Source organism: Mus pahari, chromosome 12 (assembly GCF_900095145.1).
Source record: "Mus pahari chromosome 12, PAHARI_EIJ_v1.1, whole genome shotgun sequence".
Classification (NCBI taxonomy): domain Eukaryota; kingdom Metazoa; phylum Chordata; class Mammalia; order Rodentia; family Muridae; genus Mus; species Mus pahari.
The window spans coordinates 53,209,075-53,224,574 of NC_034601.1; the positions used below are offsets into that span (position 1 = coordinate 53,209,075).

Consider the following 15,500-nt stretch of genomic DNA (forward strand, 5'->3'; position numbering starts at 1 on the left):
GAGAGAGAGAGAGAGAGAGAGAGAGAGAGAGAGAGAGAGAGAATGAGAATGGACTTGGATCCGTAGGGAGGGTGGGGAGGATCTGAAAGGTAGTATGTTGTAGATAGCCCTGGGGCTAATTATATTTGATGTTAATTCCATTCTCCTGTGAAGGGTTGTGAACAAGGAATGAGTCAGCACTCAGGTGATTTCCTGTAAACCTGTTTCCCACCTTAATTTGTAAATTAAAGGTGAGCTGATGATTGGGCAGATAAAAGGGAAGGTGGAGCAGAAGGTGAAGGAGAGAAGAGGGAGAAAATGGAAGAGGGAGAGGATGCAGAGGAGGAGGAAGAAGAAGAAAAGCAGAGCAGAAGCAAATGGCCTGGAGAAACTGCAAGTTCTAAGGGGTCTCATAAGCTGTGGAAGATGGTAGTGTAGTGGTAGATCTGCCCAATCTAGGTGCACAACATGTAATCATATTAACTGTGTTGTGTCTTCATTTGCTGGGGCTTATTTGGATTGGAGAGATTTACCGCAACAGTAGTGAGACTTGCAGAAGGTACCATCTTGCTGGTCCCCAAATAACTCTGTATTCTTGAATTTTTCATTTGTCTTCTAATTCAATGTTCACTTGTTTCAGATTTTTTTCAAAATGAGTAGTGTGATGAGATGGTTTTAAGACTGTCGATTTCTAATGAAAATAACAAGTATACACTAAATAGACCCACAAATAAGATGCCGAATATTAAGTTAGAAGCCACTAAAATTTACTTAAGGTCTATCAAATTGCTATATAGTCCTGTTTCTGATAATAAATTGCCCTTTTTTTTTTTTTTTGTCTGACAGAAAGTAGTTGATACAATAGATTTACATAGATATTTTAGACTGTTTAGTGATACTGGGTATCTTAGAGACTGAATATTTTGTAACGATTAAACTTTTAAAGTGCTTGAATTGTTAGAAAATAGATTTACTGAAGAATTGAAATTAAAAAGTGTTAAAACCAAGTTATCCTGTTAAGTTTATGGCAACAGTAAAGCATAGGATAAATGTATTCTCCCAAGATACAGAGAAAATTCAGAATTCAGAATAGGTCTGTTTTAATTAAAAAGAAAAATAAAAGAGAACATGTTATGGTTGCAATGAGTACACAAATAAGTGTGAAGTTTAATCTCACTAGTAACTTTCAGTTAACTGAACATCATAAGTATTATGCCACATACAGCACTGAAATTAAAATTGTCTATGATGAGTTTTTGTATCAGAAGCTGTTTTGAGATTGTGTCATGAGTGATATTTGTAGACATCAAAATGGCATGAAGAGTAAATTCAATTTCAACCTAACAGACGTGTTTCCATACTTTGATTGTTAGTGTCTGGCCCTTGCATTTGGTGATCTTCCATTAATCCAGTAAGATAGTGATTGTACAGGTAAAAAGCCCAACAAGCTACTGAGGAGTAGCAGGAGAGTTCTGACTCAAACATCAATTTGGTTTGAGTACCTCGCTTACTGTCTGTGGAAAACAAAACAAAACAAAAAACCCTTATCATTTATTATAATCAAAGTCACTGCCAGGTCTGTCTATTGGCTATTGAAAATAGGTTTTAAAAAACCATGCCAATGTGCCCTCTACAATACAAATTTTAAGTTGGTCAAATCAGAACATGGTAACAATGGTTTTAGGTCAAAAATGAGTGTCGGCTTTGTACAACTCTGATGTCTGAGAATTTCAGTCATTGCCCAATCTCAAAATACAGACCTGATGTTGTGCAAGAGCTTTTCATCTAAGCATGAAGGACATGCACTTTAATTCTGGTTTCTCCTTGTAAAAGGTGATCCATGAGACCACAATTGCAATAGTTCCTTCCTTTCTTATTGTCATACTATAAGAAAGTGTAATATGTAATAATGGACCTATGAGTTAGAGATCTCTGAAAACAAAATAAAACAATTGATAGTTGAAAGAATAGGTGAGTGGTGGCACTTTAAAGGGACAAGGGCATTAAGACAGGATGAGAGTCAGCCTTTAGGCTTGTCCAGGGTGAAAGATAGAACACCTGGTACATTACTGAGAATGAGTTAGTGTTGGAGCACTCACTTCTCATTCCCTGGGATTATCCTCTCAACATTCTTTTCCCTGTGTACAGCTGGTTGCTGAGAAACTAACATTTAAAACTTCTGACTTTTTTAGGAATAGAAAGACACAGTGACACTAAGCCAGACATGGAGGCTGACAGCAGAGGCAATAATGAGTTTTGTATAGATAAAGGGACAGAATGTGAATGACGGGCAGATATGGCATTGTCACTGTGACTAGGGAAAGAGGGAAGGTCATGTCTAAGAAGGAAGCCCTATGGGCTTAGAGCCACAAGAATGATATTTTTCAATGGAATAACGTTTTAAAACTACAAGTATTCCACTCAGAAAGGCTTTCTCATGAGAGTGCAGGTATTTTTCTGTCCCCTAAAAGAGGTAGGCTTCCAGTGACCTTTTTCCTGACCATGATTAAATTTCAGTTTACCAGGCTTTTTCATTATCTCCAGCTATGTGTACCATAATGACTCAACCTTAATCTGACTTGACTTTTTAGCCTGGGAATTTCTGTTTTATAGTCTTCTATCCATAGTATTTCATTTTATGATGCAAAAAAAAAAAAGTCAAAGGAGATAGTCAATCAGATTGTCTCCTAAGCACCAGGGCTACTCCGCTCATTTAAATGGAAATGTGTTGGTTTTTTTTTTTCCATGAAAGTTTGGGCATGTACTGATGAACAAAGATAAGATGTCTCCACTAAGTCGAATAGTGAAGTAAAAACTGTCTCAGAAAACTCATAAAAACAGTAAGGTTTAAGTACACACACACACACACACACACACACACACACACACTCACTCACACTGGCCAATTAAATTCTTCATTGCATAATATTTGATCATGAAGACAAAAACCCCCAGGACAACGGTTGTGGAAGACATGTGGGATACACATATCTCCAGTCAGAAGAAATACTTCATGTGGAAGCAGTTATTAGCATATTGTCTTCTATAAGTATCCTCCACCTAGTAAGCATGCCTCAGCCAGTGGCTAAATAGTCCTGTCAATGCCATTTTCCATGTTCCTTTTTTTTCCCCAAGAGCATTATTGCAGTCATGTTCATATTCCTTTGTTATAACTCACTTTAGAAACATTTAATGGTCTGTGTCTACCAATGAGAAACTTGAAATAATTTGACGATTTTTTTTTTTTTTTTTTTTTTTTTTTTTTGGTGAAACGTGTCTGTCGGTCTTATAGATTTTTCCCAAGCAGTGAATTGTGAGGCTTCGTGCTCAAACATCAGTGCCTTCTGTCAGCCTGGGTACCATCCACTTGACACTTCTCAGGTGATGGTCTCTGCCCTCTGCCATCTCCTATGCAAATTCACTGTCTTACAGCTTTACTCAGCCTCTTATGTAATTTAGCTTCTATTTCCAAATTAGTTTTCTGGTTCACTCCAGCACAGCAAAAAATTAGACTCTAATGGGAAAAAAAAAATAGGTGTGTGTGGATGGGGACAAGATAGGATTAAACCGAGGAAGTTTACTGTTTAAGATTTGGTAAATATATATGATATAAATAATTTAAATTATTTTAAGGCTTAGAAGAATTTTCACCATTGTATATAGCACATTCACCTGCCATCCTCCAGTGTAATAGCAGATCTTCAGAGTCTCTCGGGCCATCTCCTAACAACCTACATATGTCTTGTCCCTATTCTTTTTCTCTAGAACATTTCACAAAGTACAAAAGTGTTCCTCCTCCATTTCTCTCTTCCAAAGCAAATCATACAAACTAGGTTTATTGCTTGTATCTTCCTATGTCTTTCTGCATAAGAGTTGGACATGTGAACATTCTTTGCACTACACTACCTGAGAGTATATTATTAGATATTCTTTTTCACTGCCTCAGTTCCAAAAAACATCTGCCTCAAATCTAGCAGGAGGGAAAGCTCCACATAGAGGTAAGAAGACAACTATTGTAGGATTCCCATTTTTTTCTCTTTTATTCGATCACACTTGATGTCTGGCCACATTTGCAAACAGTACTTACTGTTTCCATCTAAAGCACATGCGTGGATAACACTCGCTGTGTTTTGGAGCCTTTACTTCTGAAGGCTCTTCTACCGTACTAAACATTAATAAAGTGCCATGCATTTTTGTATTTAACCCATTTTTTTTTTCTTATGGGAGTGATGACCATGACCCTTGCCATAGATGAGGAAAGATACTGCATTTTTCTTGACCCTACATTTAATGGTGCATTCTCTATACTGGCTTGACCACACCCAAACATCAGTGTTTGCTGACACAATCCTATTTAGAAACATTGCCTAAAGAGTTCATTAGAACTGAGTAGGGACACAAAGAGGAACGTTAAGGTGTAGCAGTATGGTCTCACAAAGTACTTTTATATTTTTAAAGGCAAATAGTAAATAGACCCTTGACATATTATATGGAACTTAAAGCTAAATAGAAATGGGGTAGGGAAAGAAGGAAGAAGAGGAGTGAGAAGAAGAAGAGGAGAAGGAAGAGGAGGAAGAGGAAGAGAAGGAAGAGAAGGAGGAGAGTCAGAAGAGGAGATATAGAGAAGTAACTACAAATTTTTAAATACTCTGTGTTTGCCACATGAAGAGTTAAGATAAAGCAGGTGAAATATGGTATTGAGAAAGTCATTTTAGTAGTTATTGTATCTGTTATGCTTTTGAGAGGAAAAAGATATAGTTTGATTCCAACACAGAAGCTCCAAACTGAAAGTTGCACTCCTTCATATCACTTCTATTTTAGATACTTGATTTTATATCTCAATATAATAATTTCATACATTGGCGTTTAATTTGAACACAAAAGCTATGATACAAACACTTCCGCTTTATCTTGAGAGTGTTAAATGATGTGGCATTAAAGGTTATAGTGGGCTGTTGAGATCACGCAACTGGTAAAAGCTTGCTGTGTAGCACAGCCCAAAAGACCTAAGTTAGTACCCAAATCCCCATACAAAAAGATAGATGTGGTAGGGCACATTTGGCATTCCAGCATTCCCAGCACCCAGATAGAAGACAGAAGCTGGAAATTTGTCCAGAAACTAGAAAGACACAGCACACAGGGAGGCAGAAACACTGGAGAGCAGCCCTCAGCAGGGTGTAAGGAATACATCAATTACTGAAGGTTGTTCTCTGAGCTCCATATGGATACTGTGGCACACATGCACCTGCACACACACACACACACACACACACACACCCCACATACATACATACATACATACATACATACATACATACATACATACATACATACAGTGATAAGAATGATAATAAAACAAAAATTTAAATCAGTAAATACTATTTCCATATGTGACACAAGAGGAAAGTTGACCGGTGACTGAATGCCTTAAATGTCTTTTCTTCCAGATTGCCCCACTGTTTAGAAGAACAAAAACCAAACAAAAACTCTGAAACTGATTCTAATGCACACTTCAATTATTCCTGTTGACTTGGGCTTTTCTTGTTGTTTATTCAGCAGAAGATAACAAAGAATTCGATTGTTTGCTAAGTCTTTCATCTTTCTGATAGGGAAGTCTTTTCAGATGAGAACATCACTGTGCAGTACAAGAGACACTTATGCTAGTTTTCAAAGGGAAACCTGGCCATGCAGGGGACCTGGTGACCCTCTGTGCCTGAGGAGTGGAGTGCAGTTAGGAAAACTTCTTTCCGAGTAGCCTATGTTCCTGGGGTAGTACGAGGATTCAATGACCACGGGAAACAAGATCACCCTTGGAATATGCTGAGCAACAATATAGATAGAGCCAGAGTTTAGAAGTTGGCAGTGGATTTCAAACATTATTGCCACCATCTTAAAACTTGTAGTAGTTTTTAAACAAGGGAACTTCTTTCCCATCGTTATCATCATACATTGCACCTGGCAAATTATAAAGCCTGCTATGTAGGAGGGCTTTGAAAGGAGTGAGGTACAATCAGCTGCTTCCTTATGGTCTTTGAGAAGACACAACTTGCCAGAATGACCATGCCTGGGTTTATTCTGCCTTCTCCAGAGGATTATACACACAGAACATCTTCAGGAGACAAATGACTACACAGAGGATGCCTAAGATCTCTTATACCATTGGCTTTTAAGATGTCTTGTCATTCTTTATATTTCGCTGTGTTCATTGGATTATATTTGATAGGCAAGTTAATGTGTTTGTAATTTCCAGAACAAAAGACAAGTAGACTGAACTCTTCTTACTCCTCAAGCTGAAAGACAGATGTGCCTGGAAGTGAACCTTGACTATGAAGGAAAGGACATGCTAGGAGACAGAACAACAAGGGATAATAGAACTTTATTCTTTGCAAGACCTGCTGCAAGAAAGCTCTTCTGTAATACCCTAGGCTGCCTATCTTGCATCAAAGATTTGAAAGAGGAATTATGTTTTTTTTTTTTTTTAATTCTCAAGGCCCTTTACATTAGCATAGTCTCTCCTAGCTAATGCACACCATAAATTCTTGTGGGGGTGCCTCACCATAATTTTTTCAAACCAGAATAGCTGAATAATGAAAAGTTCTAAGTTACTAGAGATTTGCACATAGGAAGCATTATTAATTTGCATTAAAATGATCTAAAACTATATCGAACCAAATTTTACCTTCAATGATTTTCAGAACGCTCCGAATCTTGCATAGCCTCAAGGTCATCTTTATGAACACTAATTATAGTATAAGTCTATAGACGCTGGGACTTGAGTAAATCTATAATAACCTCATGACAAACTCCTGAAATTGCATTTTCAAAATAAATTCCTGAGGCACCCTAGTTTCTTTGTAATTTATCTTTATTATGAAAACAGGCTATGGAATGTTAAAATAACTTTTGCAAATGTTCTCATTATTTGGGAACTGAATATGGAAACATCTACTTTTTAAAACTAAAAATCAGAAAAATACTTTTATACCTTAATATTTTCAATGATATAACATTAAGATTGAAAATATTATGTTGATGAACCTGTTGCAAAGCTGTGAACTAGAAGTGTAGATTTTATGTTTACCTGCTCCAATCACTCTCTCAATGCGAATTCTTGAAGGATCAATCTCTTTTGCAAATTCGTGGACTGCTAGGGATGGGTCTTCATAGGTGTCTGGATCAATGTATGTTTTAATTCCTGGGAAGCGCACTGCAACAAAATATGAGACTGATTTAATTTAATAGTATTTTAGTACACACATAACTTATGACTGTGCCAGGGAGAAGTGGCATACTAAGGTAGCTACATGTTAATGACTTAATTTTTTGTTTTCCCTCTAAGTTGATGTCTGCACAAAAGGAAACAAACAAACAAACAGAGATCCCATAGTGCATAAATTCTCTCTCTTGCTTTGCTTCTTGGCTGCCCTGAGTTGAACATCCTTTGCCACATGAGTCTACCTCCAGGATATGCTATCTGACTATAGGCAGAAATACAGAATCAGGTAACCTCAGTCAGGTTCCTCTGAAAAGATGAGCTTGAAATTAATCTCTCCTCCTTAAGAAATCTAATGTAAAGCAATGGGAACATTACTGTGGCTAAAGTGGACAATGTGGTTCAAAAGCTTTGGAAATGGTTTATTAAAAGGATCTGAGAAAATTCTGGTGACAGAGGCTTAAGAAGCTGTTAGAAGAGGCTAATGGCAATTCTGAAGAGAGGTCAGAAGACTAGAATGCAGGTGGTAATGCCAAGAGTAAAGACTATAGTTTTAGAGTTTCTTATAGCAAGTAGAACTCCACTGGAAATCTGACTAGCGGAACTTTGTATTTCATTCTGACAAAGAATTTCCCCAGTGGAAGGCTAAATTAAAAGGTCACCGAATATGGTGGAGGAAATTTCAAGGTAGCCCAATAAGGCTCTGACATAGTTGTGGTCTCTACGTTTAGCTGTAGTTACATGAGAAATGTTGAAAATGTTGGTCATGTTGAAAATATTACTTTAAAGATAGATACAAATGCTATTACTAACTCACACATAATTTTAACAATTAAGTCATTTGTGTAAAGCAATAATGTCTTCTCACACAATAATTAGATAACAACATTTCTTCCATGAAAATGCAGTATATGTAATATCAGAAAAACCATGACCAAATGAGTCCCACTTGTGAATATCTTTCGAATTTAATGAATCTCTGCTTTCTTAAACACTCCTTTCTTTTTCTTCACTTCCTTGGCGGCTTCAGGTTATTTTCAATAGGACTTGCTGAGCCCATCTGCCTTAGTATATGCTAATCTGCTTTTTGGAAGGCAGATAATAAATACCTCAGAAGCACTGTTTCTCTCTACACCCCAGTAAAAAAGCCCTGCAGAGAATCTTAAGGTCTCTCAGCATTAGTCATCTGTCCACGCGTCTGCAGCCAGGTTTTTTGCAATCTGTTTACAATGTTTTGAGGTTGTCTCAGGCCAGGTCTCTCAGACAGATGGCTTTTAGACCACTATGAAAAATGATAAGTGCCTTAGAGTTTTTCCCCAAGTCATCTCAGAAATTTATAATATACTACTTAAAAGCTTTTCCTTTTTTTTTCCTTTTTTTTTTGCTTAATTTAAAGAAAAGGGAAGTCTAAAAAAAGCTGAATCAGTTGCTCCAGATATTATCTCTATACTTTGGTTAAATAAAGAACATCTTTCTTGTTACTTCAGTATTTCTCAATAGAAAATCTGTCTTGATGAAGGAGTTTGCAATGTGAAGGTGAAGCTGGTGGTAGGTATTTGGGAGAAGAGAAGGGCAATTACCCAACCAAAGATAGTGGTAATTATAGCTGAGGAAGAGATCTTCAAATGAATATAACCTTGTAGTTAGCACAGGGCTTCATACATATTCTAAGAGTTAAAGAGCTGATATACCTTTATAGTGCTAATGAATTGTAAATTGCTTTGTTGTATGATTAAGTGACAATCTCTCTAAAAGTGAATAAGGGTTTCTCAACATGACTATATCTAATGCTCCACTAAACAAAACTGACTCATGTTCTGGAGCCTTTGTGATGGTGAATAACTAGACACAATTAGTCACTATGTATTTTTAGTAACCTCAATTTGCTGGGTTCCCCTACAGGCACTGAAGAAAAGGTAATGCCATTTAATGAGAATCAGGTGCAATTTCTCCCCTAAACCTGGAGCTAGATGAAGTCCTTCATGCCAAAAGGTTGGAAATGAATTTTTTGTTTGTTTGCTTTCTCAACCCAGTGGATCACAAAGTTTAGTGGAGCTCTGAAGGCATCAGGAGGTCACAGAGCAAGGAACAAAGTAATACTCACGGTGGCCGTTCTGTAAGTGCGTTCTTCTCTTCTCTTCTGACTTCATTTTGGCCTTTATGTACCATTGACACCTTACAAAAAAGGGAAACAGAAACTTACTTAAGCATTATATAATACAAGCACACAAAACAATTAGGTGCCCTGGGGAAATGGCTCAGTGGTTAAAAGCACTTGCTACTCTTCCAGAGGTCTTGAAATCAATTCCCAGCACTTATGTTAGAGGGCTCACAACTGCCTGTACCTCCAGGTTCAGAAGATCTAACACCCTCTTCTGGTCTCCATGGGCATGTATGTGCTCACATACACATACCTTTCTCCAAATACATGATTTACAACTAAAATTAAAATTAATTTGAAAATATTAGAAAACATATCATCCGTGGACAAGGTTCTTGTCTCTCTTCATAAAGACCAGCTTAAAAATAGGTTTACAATGTGAAAATGCCACATATAACTCTTTTGATATACATAAAAATTAGCATCAGAAAGCTCTATCAAATAGACTGATTGAAAAGATAAAGATGGGATTCTCATAAAATATTTTATCATCAGCTATAAACATCTTTTTTCTTTTTTATGTGACTTTTAGTAAGCATAATTATTTTTTTTAAAGTACCAAAAATTAAAATAAAAATACGTTGAGTAAGAAGACTCTTAAAGATATAGGAGATCAGCTTATATTTTCAGTGACTTTGCTTGGTGGCTTCTTTCTTAAAAGCTGAAACTTTGAGGGAGATGTGCTGGCTTTGCACTGTGTGGCTGGGCTCTCATGACTCTTTCAACTCAAGTAACATCAGCACCATCCACGAGTTTCGACTGCTCATCAAGTCGATATTCCGATTGGTTAAGCAGAATCTATCTGTATTACACCGTACAAATTTTCACTGTTAGTTATACCTGGATTTCTATGGTAGTTTAAATATTCATTCAGATTTGCTTCACATTTTCCATGGAAGTAAATTCCACAGAATGGCTCTCTAGCAAAGTTCATAAGAAGTACTTCAGTACGACTGTAACTCATGTAATCCAAACAGTTCTCTTCCATATGTAGTATTTAGACAATTTCTGATGTTATAGAAATGGCAAACACAGAGATTCAAAGCCGAGAATGATTTAGTGTGGAGTCTTCCTGGTCATTCACTTCTTTAAGTGGTATTAATATTCCAATTCAGGAATTCTGATTATAGGTAACATTTGATATCTATTTTCGAGTTTGTTAGGTTAAATTTTGCCCACGAAGATTGTAGCATTTTAAGTCTGTGGCATTTATAATTTAAAGCAATACTTTTAATTGTAAAAGGTAAAAGTTCTTGTAATATTGCACACTTTCTTACAAGGAGAAGGATTGCAAGATATTGATGATTTTTGTTAGATTGGGAACAAGTGAAAGAAAGAAGTTTCTTCAGAGTTAAATAGATGTGTGGGATAAAATAAAAATGAAAATATTTGGTTGCATGAAAAGTCAAAATGACAATGTGATTCTGTTATAAAAATACTGCTAATACCTTATCTGTTGATACCTGCTTAGTAAACATTATCAAGAGAACACTAAATATAATAAACTTCTCTTGGACATATCCTTTACTTGCTATAAAATAAATTCTTTCAGCAGCTTGTAAACTTGGGGTATGAATATCTTGACAACAATAATTTATTCATCATAATATTGCACAAAACAAAGTATTATGATAACCTATATAGAGATATTAACACAAAGACATGAAGCCTATCATATTATCTAGACTGTGATAATTTAATAACATGATTAATTTTGTTTTAGAAAGATTCTTAATTTCCATTTTGGAAATTTCTTTGAAGATGTTTAGGGTACATACAATATTAGATGATTTAATTTAAGAGGAGTGTCATATTTGTACTCAATAATAAACAATAAATATCATGAAGTTGATAAAAATATTGTGTTTTTGTAATAATTCACTATATAACCAAATCAGATAAACTTTGTAGCATATGTTACTTACATTTTGTAGCATAGGAATGAAAGTTTTTGTTTGTTTGTTTTATTTTGTTTTCTCCTCATCTTTTTCTGTCATCGGGATCTGAATGACACAACCAGATCTCCCTGTGACTGTCACTTCTTTAGGGGTTTTCTGCTTGGGTTTAGTGCTTTATATGCAGTCACCCTGGGTATCTATTGCTCGTTTTAAGTGAATTATTTGTACAGTTTTAAATCATGAAAATGGAATCTTGTATCATGCACATGTTACAGATTATTAACTCAAGTCTTGAGTTGTTCTTCATGCCCTTACTGATATTTACAAATTCCCTTGGTTTTCTGTTCTTGTGAGAAAGCATCACTACCAAATCAACTTGGGGAGAAAAGGCTTTATATTAGCTTGCAACTGCCATTGACTATCACTGAGGGCCATCAGGGAAGGAAGCTGGAGCCAGGAACTGAAGCGAAGGCCAGAGAGGAATGCTGCTTATTGGCTTTCCTCTTGTGGCTTGTTCAGCACTAATTTCTTATACCTTCCAGGATCACTTGCCCAGGGTGGACGCCACCTTCCATCAGCTGGGCCCTCCCATATCAATCTGAAATGGTTAATCTGGTGGGGTGATGTTTTCAACTGGGGTTTCCTCTTCCCAATGTCTCTAACTCTGTCAAGTTGACACAAATCTAGCCAGCACAAGAATGAAAACATACTTTCTTTAGAAGAATAATCTGAAAGTATTTCTGATTTCTGATAAATAAATGTCTAATATCACTTCAAAAATAAGTTACTTAAAAATAACCTCAAAATATTATCCTCAGTCTTATTTTTGAAGTTTAAGGACTTATATCTTGGTCATCATCCAGTACATTTAAAGATTAAAATATGGTTTCCAGTACATCATTACACCAAAACCATAAAAGTAGAAAACTCAGTCCAAGATAGGTGAATCCCTTTTGCTGATAGTGAGGACTCAAATTTAAATCTTTCACTTTATTTCAACTTACAATAATTAAAATTTAACATATTACTCTAAAGTAGAAAAGTATTACATTTATAAAAATAAAATAATTATAATATAGAGAATTTTCATATTTACTCAATAAAACATCTGACTTACATAACAAATTCACAAAGTTTTATGTAAGTTGTTCTGTCTAAGAAACCCTTTAAGGAGTCATCAGATTATAGTAAAGAAAAAAAAATCAGGAGGAAGTTATTCTTTACTATTGTCTTTCAGACTTCTTGACTGCAGGATTTGGCTCTTTGTTTCATGGGAAGTGATGCTGAATGCTGGTAGTTGCTCCTCCCCCTGCAGCCCTGCGGAGTTCCCTTGGTGTCTTTATGTCAGGCATGCTGCCACACATACACACATGTGAATACATATAAAGGGTGGTTATCCATCATCTTGGGGATAACCTGGGATGACTCGTTTACCTCCCAGTGATGAGGAAGAACAAGGTGAGGATGACTAAGAGAGTGAATCCCCCGACGGCTGCAGTGGCTATGACCAGGATCTGCCCTTGTTCTGCCGCCATGTCAGAAGCTGAAACACAGACACAAGAGACACTTGGTCATCAATGCCTTAATACAATGATGGTTATTGTTTTTAAAGCATGGTAGATTTGACCTTTATCTTAATAGGTCTCAAAACAACCCAGGTAAGATAAGATTTATGTAATGTTTGCCGAACTGAGGTCAGCATTCACCACGCAAAACTTTCTTCTTAAAACTGTAACTAAACTATTTTAATTCTTTTTTTTTTATTGGATATTTTATTTTTGTACATTTCAAATGTTATCCCCTTTCCAGGTTTCCTCTCCAGAAACCTCCTATCCCATCCTACCTCCCCCTGCTTCTGTGAGGGTGCTCCCACACCCACCCACTCACTTCTGCCTCCCACTCTGACATTCCCCTACACTGGGGCATCAAGCCTTCCCAGGACCAAGGGCCTCTCCTCCTATTGATACATAACAAGGCCATCCTCTGCTACATGTGCTACATGTGACTAGAGCAATGGGTCCCTCTTTGGTGGTTTAGTCCCTGGGAGCTCTGGGCGGTGGCGGCAGGGGGTCCTGGTTGGTTGATACTGTTGTTCTTCTATGGGTTGCAAACACCTTCAGCTCCTTCAGTCCTTTCTCCAAACTCCTTCATTGGGGTCCCTGTTATCAGTTCAATGGTTAGCTGTGAGCATCTGCCTCTGTATATGTCAGGCTCTGGCAGAGCCTCTCAGGAGACAGCAATATCAGGCTCTTGTCAATAAGCACTTCTTGAATTTGCAGTAGTGTCTGGGTTTGGTGTCTGTATATGGGATGGATCCCTAGGTGGGGAACAGTGGACAATTTTCTGAAAAGAACACCAATGGTTTATGCTCTAAGATCAACAATTGACAAGTGGGACCTAATAAAATTGCAAAGCTTCCATAAGGCAAAGGACACTGTCAATAGGACAAAACAGCAACCTACAGATTGAGAAAAGTTCTCTACCCACCCTGTATCTGATAGAGGGTTAATGTCCAATATATACAAAGAACTCAAGAAGTTAGACTCCAGAGAACCAAATAACTGTACTAAAAAATGGGTTACAGAGCTAAACAAAGAATTCTTCACTGAGGAGTATTGAATAGCTGAGAAGCACCTAAAGAAATATTCAACATCCTTAGTCATCAGGGAAATGCAAATCAAAACAACCCTGAGATTCCACCTCACATCAGTCAATATGGATGAGATCATAAACTCGGGTGATAGCAGATGCTGGCGAGGATGTGGAGAAAAAGGAAACACTCCTCCACTGTTGGTAGGAGTACAAGTTGGTACAATCACTGTGGAAATCAGTCTGGTGGTTCCTCAGAAATTACACATAGTACTACCTGAGGACCCAGCTATACCACTCCTGGGCATATACCCAAAAGATGCTCCAACATATAGCAAGAACACATGCTCAATTATGTTCATAGCAGCTTTATTTATAATATCCAGAAGCTAGAAATAACCCAGATGTCCTTCAAAAGAGGAATGGATATAGAAAATGTGGTACATTTACACAATGGAGTACTACTCCGCTATTAAAGACAATCAATTCATGAAATTCTTAGGCACATGGATGGAATTAGAAAATATCATCCTGAGTGAGGTAACCCAGTCACACAAGAATACACATGGTATGCACTCATTGATAAGTGGATATAAGCCTAAAAGCTTGGAATACCCAGGATACAATTCACAGACCGCATGAAACTGAAGAAGAAGGTAGACCAAACTATAGATGCTTCAGGTTTTCTTAGAAAGGGGAACAAAATACTCACAGGAGGAACTATGGAGACAAAGGGTGGATCAGAGCCTGAAGGAAAGGCCATCCAGAGTATTTGAATTTTTAATGCTTCCTTGTAGGATTGCATTTGCATTGTGGACTCACTTGGAACCTGTTTCTACAATATGGAAACCCTTTATTATAATATAAATTAATAAGTTAAAGTAATTTAATTTATATTTGATGTATTTCACTAAATTTAAATATTAAAGATATAAATTCCAATATTCACAGAGCAAGGATATATTTATGTGGACAAGAATTCATGTATATATATATATATATATATATGTACATATGTATATGCATGTATATGATATATATGTATATACAAATCATAGATATTTAGTTGAGGAGAAAAGACTATCTAAGTGATTTCTTTATCTTTTTTCTTTTTTTTTCAGTTAAATGGTCAAATCATATATAGTATCGACAATTTTTTTATTTTTTTGTTAAATGCAATATTTAGTTATAGTTTTCAACTTGACAGAACCCAGAATCACCTCGGTGATGCTTGCATCTGGGCATCCATGCGGGGACTATTTTGATTACATTTAATGTTAATTATGGATGGAATCGTTTCATGGACTGGGATCCAGGAATGAATAAATATGGCTAGCTGCCCCCTGATTGTGCTATGGCCAGCTGCTTTGAATTGCTGTTTCCAGCCCTGATTTCCCTTCCTATACATTGGAGCTGTGAGCAAGAATAAACATTTCTCCTTAAGTTGCTGTTATAAGAATGTTTTAGTATACAAAGAAAGAAATAAGCTAAGACATTGTCAAAAGGATTTAAGCTAAGTTTTGAATTAGGGCCCTTGCACATTACAGTCAAGAAAATTGTTGTGGCTGATGATGGGATGGACTCCCGAATGGGGTAGTCTCTGGATAGTCCATCCTTTCATCTTAGCTCTAAATTTTGTCTCTGTACCTATATCCTTTCA

At 36.7% G+C, this 15,500-nt stretch overlaps 1 protein-coding gene across 3 annotated transcripts in view; it reads right to left on the minus strand.

Annotated features, from left to right (window-relative positions):
• Window positions 1-15,500, minus strand: part of Epha6 (EPH receptor A6) — an 858,253-nt gene that overhangs the window by 271,709 nt on the left and 571,044 nt on the right. For all 3 annotated transcript variants that reach the window (XM_021209922.2, XM_029544433.1, XM_021209921.2), the window contains 3 exons: window positions 12,686-12,794; window positions 9,297-9,367; window positions 7,061-7,186 (listed from right to left, as the gene is read on the minus strand). In XM_021209922.2, coding sequence (XP_021065581.1) covers window positions 7,061-7,186; window positions 9,297-9,367; window positions 12,686-12,794 — 306 coding nt within the window. The remainder of the gene's footprint in view (window positions 1-7,060; window positions 7,187-9,296; window positions 9,368-12,685; window positions 12,795-15,500) is intronic.